Below are 18,451 nucleotides of genomic sequence, written 5' to 3'. Positions count from 1 at the left end.
AATCTTTCCCACGAGAACAGTCGTTTCAGTACCGCCCACTTCCTACCGATCTAGTCCGGTTAAACCGATGTGCTGATAAAAATTGTCCGGTTAAAGAGATGTCATTCCCACCGAGTGTAGTCCGGTTAAACCAATGTCCGGTTAAAAGGTGTCCGGATAAGAGGGAGTCTACTGTATATAATATATATATATGTGTATGTGTGTGTGTACGTTAGCACAATAACTTGATCAAAATCGATAACGGCATTGGCAGATAGTGTTCATGCAAGATTATGGATTTTTAATATGCACATACTTGGAACCCACTTACCGTATTTAAAATTTTAGTTGTAAACCTCTACACGTAATTATTTAACCTATTTTCTTACCATTTGAAGTGTTTTGAAACTCTTTTCCTGGCGTAGTTTATATTTCATTCGATAAATGAGCCTGGATAATGCAGCTGCTTCAGAATCTAGCTGCTTTAAGTCGTTCATAGTTTTTTGAATACTTATCATGTATGACTTGAATTTTGAGACAGTACCATCTGCAACAACAATAGAGCATTAGTATAAACACAGCTTAGTAAGATGAATTATTGGCTACTTATTATCCAACACCTTACTGTAAAGTGTGTGATGTAAAAAAACAGCCACGAAAATATAATTATCAAAAATAATCTGAAGTATCAAATAGAGGGAGCAACTGGTCTAGTGGTAGAGGTGGGTCTTCGGTGCCCAAGGTTACGGGTTCAAATCCCGCCAATCACCAATGGATAGGGGGGAGCAGGCCTAAACCGTACACCCATTTTTTTGGCCTAGAATTCAAGCAAGGTGATCCCGAGAAGTGTTGCTATCTAGCAACAGAATGCGCAGGTTTACAGTATCTGCATGGTTTTGCTATGTGTGCTAGTTTCGACGTTTCAGTAAAAAAACATGTTTCTACTCACTTGCTTCTAATTTTCGTCCAGTACTAAATAAAAAGTTAGTGAAGTAGCATTTATCGTAGTCTATTAACTGTGAGGTCATAATAAACTACATCTCTTGAGCTCTCTTTTGGTTATTAGCGATGATTGGTTAAGTGATAGAATTTGAGTTTTTATGTTTATAAATTCCCACGAGGTACAGATTGGGGCTAAACCGTACAGCTCTGGTACAGGGTGCTGCTCATGTTCAGGGTGGGACCATTCAGCTTGCAGTGCTGCAGAGAACTACATTTGTGGACTTTTTCTTCTTTCTTTTAATTTTGGGATGAAATGTTATACATTTTTTCATAAACTTCATGTTGTTCATGAAGGTTGGTTTTTTAACCCTCCGAGTGTCATGCGTCGCTGCAGCGACGCGTAACGCACTTTGTATAGTGTCGTGCGTCGCTACAGCGACTCGCGAACACTGTTTACGGCGAAGGCTCTATGACTAACTGAATCGGACTGTACTGGATTGAGTTAGGTATCGTTCTTTCCGTAATATTCTAAGCTTTCTCCAGAGGTCTGTCTCTAAGCACTATTCATTTTAGTTCCGAAAATATTGTAGCAGACAGCTGACGTGCGTGTATTTGTAAACAGCTAGGTTACCCTCGGACCGATGACTGATGTGTTTTATTACATTTATCATTGTTTTAGTGTTAAAAATCAAAAGTAGTGATATACGTGGTGCATTATAAGAAGATTTAAGTGGTTTTGAAGTGCTGGTTGATGATCCTGAAGAAGTAGGTAGTGATATTGATGTAAATTATCAGCCAGATTCCTAGCTATGGTTGGGCTATGCATTCTTAGCTAAACGCTATGTACTGAAATCTGTTTTTTGCCCATAACTTATTTATTTGCAAATCTACTTCCTTATATTATTATATATTTGTAATCCTCATAAAATTTAGAACAAAGTGGCTATTTTCAAATATTTATAGGCCTATAATTTATACAATTTCATTGAGCGCAAACTTATTTTTTTTTTTAAATTTTCGAAATTATACATTTTTTTTTACCTAAAAAAATTTTTTTTTTTAAATCTTCCTTATGTTTTATATATAATATTGAAGCCCAAGATTTTCCAAACAAAATGGTATATAGAACAGTATAATTAACATTGTTTTTAAGCTTCTCAGATCAGTTTTAATAAAACCTTGCAAATGAGCAAAAAATAGGCTGACATTAAGGCCAAAACACGTGACACTCGGAGGGTTAAATGCAATTTCTTCTAAAATGTTTAAATTATAAAACACTGTTTCTTAGCTATACAACCTTTATATAGTAGGCTAATTGAAGTGCAAATAAAACTCATTATGAATTGACCTAAGGATAGGTTTTAATAAACTCTGAAGTGAAGTAAGATTTGTAACACACAAATACAAAATGTAAATAGTAAACAAAGAACAACTGTGAGACAATAAAGAAATTCATAAATTAAATAAGGAACAATAACAGTTCATATGTATAAAAATATTATCACATTCTTCCCACCCTAAAACGAGACGTAGTCTTTTAGATAGTTAGGTCTTTGCCGTATACGCTGTGGATGGGTTTTGGAAGGCACTGAACTTGAGTCTTTGCAAGAACTGTTTGCATGTTCAACTGGTACATTCGTGTCACTTAATGTCCCACTAGAATCATTTTCGTCTTGTTCTTGATCAAATAAAACCTCCAATTCTTGAATAGCTTGTTCATTTCCATCTGTTTCTGGCAATTGGTAGTCTGTTTCTAAAGATGATTGTCCAGGTGCTGGGGCCAGATCTCTTATGGATACTGTCTAAGGAACAATAACAGTTCATATGTATAAAAATAGTATCACACTAATAAAAAGTGTTTGTATAATAATTTGTTGCAGTACTATTATATTACTAACCTAAACAAATGATTTTTGAACTATACAGTATAGCCCCTTCTACTGTAGGGAATAGTTAATTAACGAATTTAACTTTGACTAGTGTTATATAATTAGATACTGGTAGCGATTTTGTCCTTTTGTTCGTTCCTTTGTTTTATATATTTCAAATTAATTGTATTTAGTTGAATGTAACTTAAGTAATAATTGTCTGCCTCTCATGCTCGGAGTAGGCATACTTGAAAATATTTGGATTTTTTTAAGTAGCATTTTTATACTTTCAAGGATGGTAAAAGATTATTTTTACGAAAAGAATATTGTATTCTGCAAACCACAACAGACGGTTTTATAACCATTGTTGATTTATGCTTTTATTTAGTAATGTTAATTTTTTGTGAAAAAATAAAGCATTTTTTTTTCTTTTTTCTTTCTTCTTTTTAGATTTGAATGTAGGCTAACTATTTCATCCAGCATATTTAAAGAACATTATTATTCTATTCTGCGTCCTCTTCCTGTTGTGAAGCACGAGCAGTTTGTTAAAACTCAAAGGGCTTCTTGGGTATAGGCCTTTAATAAAATCTTTATATCTTTAACCTGAATAGTGAATACTGGATAGTGAGTAATTAGGCCTATATCTAATTTCATCCTTCTAGCTATTTCGGGAGTTGGACGGATAGTAAATAATCAGACAAATGTGCACTTTGATTTTATATGTTTGAATTAAATAGAAGTGATTCCAATCTGTGTGCTTGGGAATCTGTTTCTTCTTGGCGAATACAAAAACTTTTGAATCAACTACCAATGAATTTTTACACAACAGTGGACCATGACAACACTCCCAACAAAGGGCCTATTCATCTTAAAATTTTGTCAGTATTTGCCCCATGAACATCTCAAGTTTCCTCAAGTTCAACATTTCAAGACCTTTTTATGCAAGTTTGTTGAAGAAAAATTAATATGTCAGTGTAAAGAGATCTCCTTAAAAGATTATACAAAAAGGTTGGTCAAGAAGGGGCCTCCAAAATTTGGATCAGAAGAGTTCAAGAATTGGGAAAAATGCCACATAATTCTTAACACGTTCACTGCGAGGGTCGGGAATTCCCGCCCCATGGTACCGGCGCCACTAGCGCGGGGCGGGTATTGTCGTCCTTCACCAATGCAAACCTTGCTTCAATGTGAGCTCAGCCATTGCCGGGGAACGTTGTAATCGTTACCAGTCTGTAGCTTAGAATGCGAGCTTTATTCTGGTGTAGGTTGGTACTAAAATTTCCCGTAAAATTCTGTCTGGCAATGCTTTTGTCCCGTTTTTGGGGATTTTCTCTATTCGAGCCAAATTACAAAGACTCTGGTTATTGATCCAGGCAGTGCTGCTACCTTTGGGTGTTTCAGTGAACTAAGTCCACTTTCGAGGTAACGCAGAACAATCACCACTGCTCTTTTGTGATACGTCTTACTGAGATATTTCAATACCAATAGCGATTGATGAATCAGTTAGCGCGCCGGGGCTCCGAGCGCCTGTTTGAAGGTATGCCGCACTGAACGTGTTAAGAAAAGCTTACTAAGGATAGATTTTGCATTCAGTAGAGTTACTGCATAGGAAGGGAAAATATTTAGTGATAATTGTATTAAGTGATAATTAGCTGGACTGGAGAAAGGTGTGGGATTTTATCAAACTGTTAGACATCTAGTCTGGGATTTAAATATATACCAAAGAATGCAAAAGTTACCATGTATAAAACTTATATTGGCCTACCGACAATTACCTATGGGTGCAGAAGCTTTTTTTAAATAAAGAGGTTGGCGGACTCTTTTAACCTTGCATTTCCCTTCCACAAAGACTAAGCGCCCGTGCGTGGATCGTTTACAGTAAAGCAAGGAGTGAGCTAAAAGTGAGTAAAAATTAGTGAACTTCACATGAACGAAAGGAGACCAAGAGGAAGACTTAGAAGAAGGTGGATTGACAAGAACTAACTTATCATAAATTATTCAATAAAAAACTAAATGTATTTAATCAAAGTGAACAAAACAAACAATAACCAAAACTTATTGATATGGTTACCGCATAGCAGGTTTGCCACATAGTTAGGTTAGGGAAAAATCGGGACATCACCCTCCCTCCCCACGGATTAACGTAGGCTTAAATACGGACATAACCAAAATCGGGACTGTTTCGACAGAATCAGGATGGGTAGCAACCCTGCCGCATAGGGTTAAAAAATGTATAGCTTAGTTTCTTCAATTTTTAGTCGTACAAATAACTTAACTTAGGCCAATTAAACCCAAGGACAAAAAGAAACAACTTATTGATGTTTTTGTTATTGTTTTATCACAAGTTAGGGCCTATGAATGGTAGGCTAAAAGTCAATTCGATGCAATTATACCGTACCAAATCCTAATAATTATGATATGACTTAAATATATCCTATATTCATATTTAATCCAGTAATGAGATCTGCGGAACTGTATACCTTTCAGTGAACGTTGCTTCTTTAGGGATTTAAATGGTAGGCCTAGACCTATTAGAATCTGCCAACTAGATGTAGGCCCTAACTTAAGTTCAAGTTAAGTTAAAAACACCTTAGATCAGACTTATCAAACCTTCAACCTTGAAAGAAGCCCCGTGGCTTGTTTTACTCTCGTTGAAGAAGCTAAGAATGATTCAAGTTGGTAGGAAACAAATTGTGATTGTTAACTTAGCCCATCAATAGGGGCCTAAATGAGATAAAGTGATAACTTAAAGCCTAGACTAAATCTAGAACACAAACTAGGTCTAACTTATTTCATAGATTTATTCGTTGTGGTAAGAATTACTATTAATGGCTAAAAAGATGTTAATACATAAACACAGACACGTTTCCAAAATAACCAAGGAAACACTCTAAAGAGTAGCAGTAGATAGCCTAAGCTATTTAAGCTGTCCAGTTATTAAGTTACTGATTATTACGAATAACTTACACACATTGCTGCATTTTAGAGGGCATGATAGAATAACTGGTGTAGTAAGATCCAAATCATTCCAAAAATGAGAATCCATTTTAGAAAATCAGGGTAAGATTACCAACTTGAAATTTTACCTCTAAGAAACTCTAAACATACATAACCTTCAAACAGTTAAGATTGTCAATCACCCACATGTTTGTTTATGTTATTGTTATTATGTTTTTTTTCATTCTTTAGTTTTAGCATAGACAAAAGAAATACCAATAATGGTCTATAATAATAATGGTCTATTGTCTTTGGTTTTAGATTTTCAATGATGGTTGGACCCAGTGGTTGGACCATGTTGGACGTACGACGTACTGTAGGGACAACCATTGAGATAAATAGATTGTAAAAGCTATTATCAATATTATATAAAATAGATTAATAATAATAATAATTGGACTATTCCTATATAGCTCAGTGGGGTACAGTTTCTTAACTGGGCTATGCCACGGCCGCCTTTAACTACAGGCCGCGGCCATCGAACTGGCAACGTCGCAAGTGGTGCTGTGTCACATGACTGTTTTGTTTACATTTTGTTTGGATTGGAAGCAGCCGACGCCGACACGCACTTTTAATATTTATTTACACAATACACACTTTGCACTGCACTTGCACTTGCAGAATGCAGACCAGACAAGTAAGTTAAGTACAGTTGTATAATCAAGTAGAAGTAGTCTGTTGTTATTCAACTTGTACAGTACATTATTTTCACAAAATATGCTAAGTTAATTATTATTTATCTAAATCATTTGAAGAATCGAGTTTTATCAGCAACAATACGTAAGTTTGATTTTGGTAACAAAAACTAAAAACTATAGATTAAAGAACCAGCTCAGATTTCAGTTCTAATTGTCAAATTGCCAATGTATTTATTAACTTATTAAGTAAGCCTATTTTGTAGTTTGGTCTAGGCATTGTCTTTATAAATATAGCCAACATGGATCTGAAAGTAGCATACATAAATTGCGTCAATTTAATCCCTTCATAAAGTTGAACGCAGATAAATTTAAACGTATTTTTGGCTGCACTTTACTTGACGTCCTACACTCATTCGATTGGTTTTTTCGATTCAATATTTTCATTCGATTCTTTCATTCGATATATCGTTTGGTTAGTTAGGTTAGGTTAACCTTACCTAACTAACCAAACGATATATCGAATGAAGCAATCGATTAATCGATATATCGATCGATATTTTCATTCGAATGAGTGTAGGACGTCAAGTAAAGTGCAGCCGTATTTTTTAAGTAATAATTGAACAACAAAATGACCTTCACGAAAGTATTCGTGCTACTGACCTAATTGTCTTAACTTTACAGCATTAAGTTTAACATAGACATTAAATTTATGATCCATACCGTGTCTGTTCGTTTAAAGCCTATCATTGGCCTGTTCCTGTTCTAAGTTAAGTTAGTACTGTATTCGTGGGTTAGACATAGCCTATAGAAGCATTACATAGTTAGTTTCTCTAAATTTTTGTCCAGACAAGGTAGTATCAGGGAGTGCCTAGGCTAGGCTTCACTGTGGACATCTAACTGATAACCTGATAACAGGATAACAACTGATAACTGGAATCTCTTCTTATTGAAGAAAAATGTAGACGTAATTTAGATATTAATAATTCTCTGTGCATCCAGGATGAACTGGAGAGTGAAAAAGGCAAGGTAGAAAATACTAACCTTTCACTGCAACAGCAGATTACTGAATTACAAACTACTGTAAAAAATCTTGTCAGTGAAAAGAAGGTAATAATTGACCTTCTAAATGGTAAAGAAAGTGAATGCTCTAGTTTAAGTAATAAATTAAGCGCCTCTACAACAAAAATTAATGAATTAAATTCTCTAATCCTCAATATGAAAAATGACCTGCTTCAATCTAAGGATCTAGTATGGGATAGTAGTAGGTGGCTTGATGACAGATCAATCCAATCATACTTTGATGCTTTTAGTGTAAATAGAAATCCAAACTCAAAGTGTCTGTTCCTTGGGCCAACGGTCACTCAAATCCTTATACATGGGAATCAGTCTGATGTTCAAAACATGTTAACAGACCTTAGTTACAAAACAGTTCAGTTTGCTTTTTGCTGTATAAATAACCGTACGTCTAGTGGTAATGAGAAAAGTGGCACTCATTGGAGTCTTTTAATTGTTGACATTGAGTCTAATACTGCCTACCACTTTGACTCTCTCGTAAGTACCAACCACACTGTAGCACTTGACCTAGCTCAGCGTTTAGGTGTAGATAAACAGATGTTCACCGATGTGTCCTGCTTGCAGCAGACAAACAGTTTTGAGTGTGGTTTGCATGTGCTAGTTAATGCAAAAATAATTAGCTATGGCTATTGTAGCCAGCCCAAAGAATTGCGTCAACAAACAAACATCAGTGACTGGTTTGTAGAATTCAAACCAGCAAAACACTTTACAAATTGTAATGATAGGTTAACGGTGCCAAGCACAGAAAGTATCTCTTGTAATAGCAGTAGTCTTAGCAATAAGGCGCCCATCAGCAATAGCAAACATGTAAACTTAAAAATAAATATGAAAAAAGGTTGCAATGGCAAATGGCAGGTTGTTAAGAAGAGTAAGCATAGCTGCAAGTTACAAGTTGTACCTCATAACCAATCAGTCTTAAGTACAAATAGATTTAGTGTTATATCTGTCCCCGAAGCTTGTGTAGGTGATTGTAACAGTAATATTTCAGCTCAGACTAAAGTTGGAGTGAGCCAGACTCCTGAAGTAATAAGGTCTAAGCAAGTGAATCCACCCCTAAAGACTGTCAAACCTGGGGTAACACAAAAAAATCAATTAAAAAAACAACTTAGAAATGGTATATCTAATGTAACTAAATCCCGACCAGTAGTCAGAGTTCTCTCAGATAGCCACGGACGTTTTATAAGAGAGCTCCTTCATGATAAGTTAGGTAATAAGTTCAATGTTAGAGTTACGGTAAAGCCAAATGCTAAACTAAAACAAGTCCTAGAAGGTGGTCTCAGTGAAATCCCAAGCATGTCTATTAATGATTGTTTAGTTTTGTTAGGTGGTACCAATGACATTGTCAGTCCCGGGCACGGTAGTACCATATGTAATGAGCTGGACGGAGTGCTGAAGGTGGCGCAGAATACGCGGGTGATGGTGGTGGGTTTGCCCTCGCGGTATGATCAACCATCATTAATCCCTACTGTCAATTCAATCAACAGCCAATTAGAGTCCCTCGTTGCTGCTCATAAAAATGCCTCGTTTGTATCCCTGGCCTCACTGGACCGTGCATGCTACACCAGGCATGGTCTCCATCTGGGTCCTCGGGGCAAGCGGCGGCTGTCTGAGCTGTTACGAGATAAAATTTGTCCATCTGCGCCCCTTCAAGCGGACTTGGTCTCCGGGGGGACGGAGCCCTCCAAGCCTGGACACAGCACTGGGCATGGGCAGCGGGTCGACTCCGGCGGACCGGTGAGGAAGGCTCTGGGTGGCGCCAGTGTTTTCTTTAACAGGTCTTTTTTGGAGGCGGCTCGGAAACAGTACGGAGTCCCATGGATGGGTCCCAGGAAGACGTGGGGAGCATGCTTCGGAGCCGTATAAAAATAGTACATCAAAATATTAGAGGCATTGCTTCGAAATTAGAACTGTTGCAAGTTTTCCTCGACACAGAGATGCCAGATATTGTTTGCCTTACAGAACACAATTTAAAACCAAACGAATTTGAAATATTTAAACTGGAGGGGTTTAACAACGTTTCTTCATTCTGCAGAAAAGATCTTGAGAGAGGTGGAGTCTGTATACTCGCCAAAAATGGCCTTTGTTGTCAAAAAATTGATTTGGATTTGTATTGCCACGAGGGCGAGTGTGAATTAGCCGGAGCACTAATCGATTGTGGAGGAGAAACAGTTGTTCTCGTTGCAGGCTATAGACCACCTACAAATAACCATCAAATCTTTCTTGACTGCTTAGCAGAATGCCTCGATAAATACAATAATTACAAAAACAAAACCATAATCGTAGGAGATTTTAATATAGATTTGGCCACTAAATCGTTTACAGCCTCTCAATATATCACTACAATGGACTCCTTTGGACTGACCAACAGAGTTAAATCCTTTACTAGAGAATTCAAAAGCTCCAGAACTCTTATTGATCACGTGTTTACGAACAGTGAGGATGAGAATTTCAGATGTTCCGTGATAGTGTCAGCCCTCTCAGATCACCACGCCCAACTTGCTACATTAATACTTCCAAACACAAAAACATCGTCAGCGCCCAGATCAATATTTTGTAGAAAGTTTACACACTCAGCTAAAGAATATTTTGAGATATTGTTAAAGGAAGAAAATTGGGAATCAGTATACTCCCTAGATGATGTAAATGATAAATATTCAGCTTTCGAGACAACGTTAATTCACTTTTTTAACACCGCGTTTCCCAAGAGAGTCTTGAAAAACAAAATAGCAAAAGATAGGAGGAAAATAGTTCTTGGACCTGATACAATTGAGTTAGGAAGAACTGTTCGCGAACTTTATATAAAAACTAAGGATCTTAACTCAACACATTATATGAGACAATACTACTTTCACATGAAACAAAAATATAGATGCCAAATTAGACAGATAAAATCAGCCCAGATACTAAAAGAAATCAACGGCTCCGACAACAAATCTAAAGCAATATGGCAAACAATAAAGAAAAATAAAAAATGTAAGGACAATGAAATGAAACCGATTAAGATTATCAATGACATTGGTCAAGTGGTAAGCGATCCCACCGCTGTTGCTGAGATGTTTAATACATTTTTCTTGAACGTTGGAAACAAGTCCAAAGGAGTCCACAGCTTAAACACTATAAGCTCAGTAAGAGACTCGTTTTTCCTCTACAAAACAGATGAAATTGAGATCTTAAGAATAATTCATGAGATGAAAAATAAGAAGTCTTCCGGGGCGGACGAAATTTCTCCCAATATAATTAAAGAAATTGGACATATAATAGCAAAGCCTCTAGCCAACGTGGTCAACAGTTCTTTTGAAGCAGGAACCTTCCCTGACCTATTAAAGACCTCCGTTGTTAAACCACTGTATAAAAAAGGCATACCAACCACTTGTGATAACTACAGACCTATCACTCTAGTTTCGACCATTTCGAAAATATTTGAAAAAGTAGTAATAACAAGATTAGTACAATTTTTAGAAAGAAATAATATTATGTTTAAGAACCAATTTGGATTCGTAAAAGGGAAATCAACCACCAATGCAATGTTTACACTTATAACAAAAGTAGTACGGGCTCTTGACTCAGGAGAAAATGCTTTAGGGTTTTTCTTTGACCTGAGCAAGGCATTTGATACTGTAAATCACGATATGCTCATCAATAAACTAGAATCTATTGGTGTTAGGGGGCTGGCACAGGAGTGGTTCTCCTCATACCTTAGAAAGAGGGAGCAATTCGTTGAGGTCAGAGGTGTTGACAGTTCTGGGTGTGCTCGACCCTTTGTCTCCTCTCGGGACACCGTCACTTGTGGGGTTCCCCAGGGATCTGTCCTCGGACCTGTGCTGTTTCTGATCTATATCAATGAACTGCCTTCAAGTGTTGAGGCTGGAGAGATCTGTCTTTTTGCGGATGACACGTCTTTAGCTCTGTCTGGCTCAACTTCCGAGGAATTAGAATTAAAATCTTTTATTGAGGCAAATAACGTAAAGCAGTGGTTTGACTCCAATTTATTAAATCTCAACCCCAACAAAACTGAATTGCTCCGTTTTTCGATCCAAGGCAATCCACACACAACTATCCTTTTAGACAACGTGGAAATTGAGTCCACAGAAGGCGTCAAGTTCCTTGGTTTAATATTAGACAAACACCTTCGTTTTTATGACCATATCGACAGTGTGTGTACGAGGGTTGGTTCCGGCATCTTTCTTTTAAAACAATTGTCAATTTTTTCTGATCAGAACGTCCTTATGACCGCCTATTATGGGGTCATTTTCCCTCATTTAGTATACGCAGTGCCGGCATGGGGATATGAGAATGGAAGGACCAGATTTCTATTTCGACTTCAAAAGAGAGCAATTCGAACCATCTTTAAAATCAGCTCACGAACTTCATGCAAAGATTTTTTCCAGTCTTCAAATATTTTAACTTTTCCATGCATATACATCCTTGAAACACTCTCTTTTCTGAAAAAGAACATTTCCATTTTTTCAAGTTCCAGATCATGTCCATATTCTTTGCGAAACAGTCTTAATCTTCAGATACCAAAACATTCAACCACCTTTTTCAAAAAACATCTTTATTATAACGGTATACTGCTTTTCAATGCACTGCCAACACATCTAAAAATTGAGTCAAACCCTGTTGTTTTTAAAAAATCACTTCGAAAATTACTGGTGTCCAAGTGTTACTACCGTGTCCGTGATTTTATTGCTGATGGGTAGTCATGGGCATATGGTATGCTTGGTTCATGAATTGATTACATGTAAATATTGTTTGTTTTAGTAGTTATTTAATAGTTTATAAGAAAATTTGTATTTTTTTTTAATGTATATTGACTTAGCCAATGCATTCATGTAAATCTGGCCAAATAAATGATTTATGATTTATGATTTATGATTTAACCTATTTAGTCTACCATGATCATTTAATGCTTAGGGAATTAAGTAACAGGCATGCAGGCTCAATGGTTCAATGTAGGATAATTAAATCTTAACCTTAATGGCTTCGCCAATTATTGGTATCAGCCCTAAATGAAAGAGTTGAATAAAAAAAAAACTTGTCTGGATGTCAATGTATGTAGTAGAGATCATCTAACTCATTTATGTTTTACCAGGTTGGATTGCTGAACAGCATGGGTGAAAGATTTCTACAACAGTACATCTACAGTAGATGTAACTAGTAATTAGGAGGATGGTGGTTGAACTAATTGCTACAACATTTTTCCATTCAGAAAAAAATATGGGGACCGAGCAAGGCTAAACCAAACAAATGCAAATGCTACTTAATGTTGGTAAGTTTAATGAAATTACATCCGTACCTACATGGCTTTGCCAATTACAGTAGACTCCCTCTAGTTCGGCCACCTCGGGACCGGACCACTGGCCGAACTACAAAACGGCCGGACTAACCGGATGTGCATTTTACATAATCAAAATACAAATACTAGTATTGCGCAATCGTTATTTGTTAAGTCAATAACCTTGGTTCAGTAATAAAAACTGTAATGTTTAAAATAAAGCTTACTCAAGCAAAACAAAAATTACACAACACTGTATGTACAGCAATAAATCACGTAAAGAACGGAACAATAGAAAGTCTAGTACTGCAAGCCACTGCTACCGTAGTCAGCATAGGCTACTACTACATGTTGTTTCAGAACATAAGAATGTCGGTTCTTTCTTCTTTGTTCTTCTATTCTTTCTTTGGTTTCACTTCATCCACACATTCAACAAGTTGCCATGGTTACTAATCACCCAATCACAAACTGTTGTGAGATAGCAAATAAGTGCACAGCAGACATCAGTTGTGTAAAGAGCAGATGATTGTCAGTGCAAGCGGATAGCTTGACCTTGAAGCTAACGATGGCTATTTCTTTGTTTTGCTTTAATTTATTTTTGTCAAATAAAATGTGGTGTTTCAAAAACAATAATAGGGGAATTTACCGCATAAAAATTGGTCCGAAATATTTAATTATACACTGCATTTTAACATATTAGACCGAAGAAAAACTATTTATAAAATGTTCTTGGTATTTTTGAGGTTATGTAACATAGTTTTACATACAAGTAATATGCAACAATTCACCCATAGAAGCACCCGTCAACTAAACTGACATGAATAGTTTACTTCTATGGCCGGAAACTAAACATTCAAGTTGAATCCTGTCGAAGGCAATTCACCCGTGACGATATGACTTGTCCCCCTGAGACCGGGCCAGACCATCCGGCGGCCGATCCAACCGAAGCCGAACTAGAGGGAGTCTACTGTATTGGTATCAGCCTAAATGAAAGAGTGAGTTGAAATGCATAAACTTGTTTGAATTTCGATGTAATAAAGATGCAATCTTGTTTTTTACAATTGTTTAAAGGGAACGGAAAAATCAGTTGTTTGATCTGGGTAACTATTATTAACCAATTAAACTAAAAATTTGAATTAAAAAAATTCAACTGCATTTTAACACATTCAATGCGGCGGGTCCACCGGTGGACCCCGCGCGTCTCAGCTGAGGAGCGGGGGGTCCACCGGTGGGGGAGCGCGCATTGCATTGTTTGCCGGATCAGTGTGGTTCAGCCATTGTCCGGGGAACGTTGTAATCTTTACCAGCCTGTAGCTTATAATGCGAGCTTTATTCTGGTGTAGGTTGGTACAAAAATTGCCCGTAAAATCCCGTCTGGCAATGCTTTTGTCCCGTTTTCGGGGATATCTCAATTCGAGCCGTATTACAAAGACTCTGGTTATTGATCCAGGCAGTGCTGCTACCTTTGGGTGTTTCAGTGAACTACGTCCACTTTCGGAGTAACGCAGAACAATCACCACTGCTCTTTTGTGATTCGTCTTACTGAGATATTTCAATACCAATAGCGATCGCTGATTCAGTTAGCGCGTCGGGGCTCCGCCCAGGCCTCGCCGCAATTGGCGAGCGCCTGTTTAAAGGTTTTCAGCAGCGAATGTGTTAATTATTTACAGCTTGCAGACTAATTAAAAGTGTAATTCAAAATAGTTTTTTATTTAAAAAAAATTTTTTTTTATTTTTTTTTTTTTTTATTACATTTGGGCCTAATTAATTAGTTTATAATAGCTACCCATATCACTAGTGGTGATCTATTAAACTTATTGTTACATTGTTGTCTAATGTTAAACTGGTTAAACATAGACTAAACATTCATAATAGCTCAATAGACATAACAGTAAATGATATAGCCTACCTAACTTATATAATATCTAACAGATTAGCCTACCTGAGACGGGTAACCATTAGCTTCAGTAGAAATAAATTTGTCTTAGTGTGGATTTATAATTTATTATAATGTCATCATGAATAATACCCGAGATCACAGCCGTTATATTATCTACCGTTACTTACTTACGCACTCCTGTGGCCATTTAAACCCTAGGCGGTCTTTGGCCTCGCCAACCATGTGCCTCCAGGATCCTCCATCTTCTGCCAGCTCTAGGTTTCCTCCCATTCTCCTTAGGACTTTTGTAACCTTATTAATCCATTGCATCCTTGGTCTTCCCAATGGTGTCCTATCCTCCATAGTACCTCTTATCACATGCTTTACTATCTCTCTTTCACCTGTCTTTTGAATGTGGCCCAGCTATCTCAACCTTCTACTTGCCACTACCGCAATAGGTACCTATCTAGTTCTCTATGAAATTCCCTCAACGCCCTATTTTTTTATTCTCCACAAAACTTATCTTTTATTGGTCCAAAAAACGCTTCTTAATATTTTATTTTCAAAAGTATTAAGTCTTTATTGGGATTTTTTAGTGAAAGAACAAGTCTATAAACCGTATAAAACTTACGTACCTCATCACACGTTTTCAGTCTTAAAAAATTAGTCTGGGGATGACTAGCTTCGCGTCAAAGACCCATTATCAAATCCACATCAAACTGGAGAGTCTATAATCCGACAGAGGTCTTCATCAAAATGTATATGCAGTATATACGAGTCGACACATAAAGCTCAAATTTACACATAGATACAAGCACATTTATATACATTTAAAAAGCTATTGGCCGGCCACATTCGTTCACATACTGGATAAACCGACACACTGACACAGTTTGTATGGCGGACACGATGGAACTATCCACAGTTCCATCATGTCCGACAAACAATAACTAATCGACACAGGAACTATGGATTTCATTACAATATTAGGCAGTTTTAGGTTAAATTCCCCCTCCCCTAAAACCGCCTTAGAAATATTGTGGACAAATCCATAGTTCCTGTGTCGGTTTTTCCTGTGCGTGAAGGAATGTGGCCGGCCTATAGCTTTTTAAATGTAAGTTAGGTACTCATATCCGTGTGAAAATTTGAACTTTGTGTCGACTCGTGTATATGTACGTTTTGATGAAGACTTCCGTTCCATCGGATTATAAACTCTTCAATTTGATGTGGATTTGATAATGGGTCTTTGACCTGAAACTAGTCATCCCCAGACTATTTTCAAGACTGAAAACAGACAGAAGTACGTAAACTTTGTATTATTTTGTACACACATTCTTGGTGGTAAGAATGTATAAATTTTATTAAGTCAAAACTTGATTTTTCTGCTGCTTTGACTCTTTTTTGCATTTCAACATCAAATCGACATTCAGCATGTCAAAAGAAACAAAAAACATACTATAACATGTGACCTATCTCATTCCGTTTTCGGTCTATGTTTTTGTATTTGATTTTTACATAAACATTCACGACTCCTTAACTGTTTGAGCTAGGCCTATAACTTTGAAATTCTGTAAAAATGTTCCACTATGGTTGCAAATATGAATAAATTGAAAATAGTTTGTACCTAGATGGTGTGGAGAACTAATAGAGTTTATTAGGTCAACATGATTTTATTAATTTTCATTAGATACATTGGAGTGTATTAAACAGTGTTAGCTTGAGAATTAACATTTTAATTTTTTTCAGCCAGATACATATATATCCAACTAGCTGTACCCACGGGCTTTGCCCCGTTTAACTTCACAAGTGAGCTTGTTCGCATGGCTCAATCACGTCCTGGTTGAAGTTCGTTCGCTATGCTCACTCACCTTTTGGTTGAAAATTAGCTGTTAATAAGCTAATGTTAATTAGCTAAATTAATGTTAATTAACTGTTAATTAGCTGTCAATCTTTTACATACATAAATGTAAAAGAAATAATAGTGCTGCACCCTGTTGGTAATCCTTGTAACTTTAATGCTATTGAACATTATAGAACAGAACCAACTTGTTTAATTAAAACAGCTGTTAAGATTCATTAATTCCATTTCTCATAAGGTTAAAATGGGAAACTCCAGAGCCACTGGGGCGGAGCCGATTGGATGGATCACGAAATTGATGGTGTATAAACCTATTCCATGAAATTCTACACGTATGTACCAAGTTTCGTGGCAATCGGTTCAGCGGTGTCTAAGTTTATCACTGCCAAATATATATACAAACATCCTCTTTTATACTTATAGATAATTTCTAGTACTGTAATTGTTTATTAATTAATGCTCTATGAATATTTTTTGTTCTTATTTCAGATAATAAAAACCTGCCGTTGGAATGGATCGAGTTGATGAGATTTACGCCTTTCATGCCATTCCCCATTGTCTTGGAACTTTTCAGTCAAACTTACATCATCCTCATGAAAATGTTTAATACATACCACAGAGCTTGCATTGGGTTCCCAATCTGTTCTAGAAATTGCACGAATCCACGCCCTACACAATTCAGGATTCTTCGGAAAGAAAATGTACTAGTAACTCCTTCATCTTTTACACTATTTCTATAATTTGATTTGCAACCAGGAACAACACATGCTCGAGGCATCTCAACATCACTGTATTACTTGTACTTCATAAATAGTGAATAACACGAATAAACATGGTTTCTAATTTACTTTGGTAACTTAATTTTACCCACTTCACTGGTGAAAATACCCAATATAACCCACTTAGCTCAGTGAAGAGTTAGGCCTATGTACCGGTATTTATCTATCTTATGGAAGGATTATTTTCAAAATACCTATATGAATAGACCAATTAAATAGATAAATACAAATTTGACAGATATTAATGAATATTAAGTATACGATGATAAGCCTATAGTCCTGAGCAGTGTTGGGAATTAGCGCGCTACAAGTAGCGACGCTACAGTAGCGCGCTGTTTTTTTTGTAGTGTTAGCTGTAGCGGAATATTAGCTACTTTCCTCGCTACTTATATATTTCTTGAGCTATAGTGATTTTTATCACAACCTTACTCTTAACAACGTCTTTTGAATTAAAAATAAATTAGACTTACTACAAATTTAAATTAGGCCTAGGCCTACTTGTATGAAGCCAATATCTAGACGCAGCTGTTTTATAATTTTTCTTTGCAGTTTTGCATAGATACTGAGGCCAAAGAGTATTGATTATGTTGATGTTAAAGACATTTTTCACTCTCATTCCTTTAATTTGCTACTCTATGGTCACTCTATCAGACCTAACCGCTCGACGCAGACGACGTTTAAAAACTATTAGAACAGAACCACGAACAGAACAACAGAACTCTAGTTACAGGCTATTAAACGTTTGTGAGTTTGACAAGTCTAGTTACATAGGCTAGGTCTAAACTTAATTCTACAATTGGCTGTGACTGTGAGTTAAGTTAAGTAGCCTATGATCCTATAATTTTGTTTTGCAGCACTAAACTTAGCCACTTACAACCCTACTGTCACATCTTCAACGGTCTTCTGTAAGTTAACTTAGTTTGCTCTTACATAAAGAACAATTTTAACTAATTCATTTACCTCCTTCGTGACCGAGACCAGCGATGTGTTAGTTAGGTTAAACTAACCTAACTGGCCAAATGAAATAATCGGTACGGTATATCAAATAGGCTAATCTAGGCCTTAAGGCTTAAGTTATATAGATATTTATCATTTGAATGAGTGTAGGACAGAGACTAAAGTGCAGCTATAAGTTAATATTTAAGTTAAAATAAAGGGTTTAGGC

The 18,451-nt window shown here is 36.5% G+C and overlaps 1 protein-coding gene and 1 long non-coding RNA gene across 5 annotated transcripts in view; one reads left to right on the top strand and one right to left on the bottom strand.

Moving 5' to 3' along the window:
• LOC128994106 (uncharacterized) overlaps nt 1-6,060 on the bottom strand; it is a 32,806-nt gene extending 26,746 nt beyond the window's left edge. The window contains exons 1-2 of one of the 3 annotated variants that reach the window (XM_054418371.1): nt 5,758-6,060; nt 369-526 (exon numbers count right to left, since the gene is read on the bottom strand). In XM_054418371.1, coding sequence (XP_054274346.1) covers nt 369-526; nt 5,758-5,779 — 180 coding nt within the window. In that variant the 5' untranslated portion in view covers nt 5,780-6,060. Of the gene's footprint in view, nt 1-368; nt 527-5,753 lie in introns of all 3 variants that reach the window. The other 2 variants (XM_054418370.1, XM_054418369.1) reach the window with 2 other exon arrangements.
• A 345-nt stretch (nt 6,061-6,405) lies between these two features.
• On the top strand, nt 6,406-17,354 carry LOC128996022 (uncharacterized). 2 transcript variants are annotated; one of them, XR_008491009.1, is made up of 3 exons: nt 6,406-6,420; nt 12,588-12,764; nt 16,997-17,354. It is a non-coding gene; the product is annotated as an uncharacterized LOC128996022 (long non-coding RNA). The 2 variants fall into 2 exon arrangements; XR_008491008.1 differs by having other exon boundaries at nt 6,419-6,563.
• Nucleotides 17,355-18,451: the final 1,097 nt, after the last annotated feature.

Source organism: Macrosteles quadrilineatus, unplaced genomic scaffold, assembly GCF_028750875.1.
Source record: "Macrosteles quadrilineatus isolate MER2022 unplaced genomic scaffold, UCM_ALF_1.0 Scaffold_5__1_contigs__length_97177068, whole genome shotgun sequence".
Lineage (NCBI taxonomy): Eukaryota > Metazoa > Arthropoda > Insecta > Hemiptera > Cicadellidae > Macrosteles > Macrosteles quadrilineatus.
Note: the sequence above shows the minus strand (reverse complement) of the source record. Positions and strands in the feature narration are given on the sequence as shown.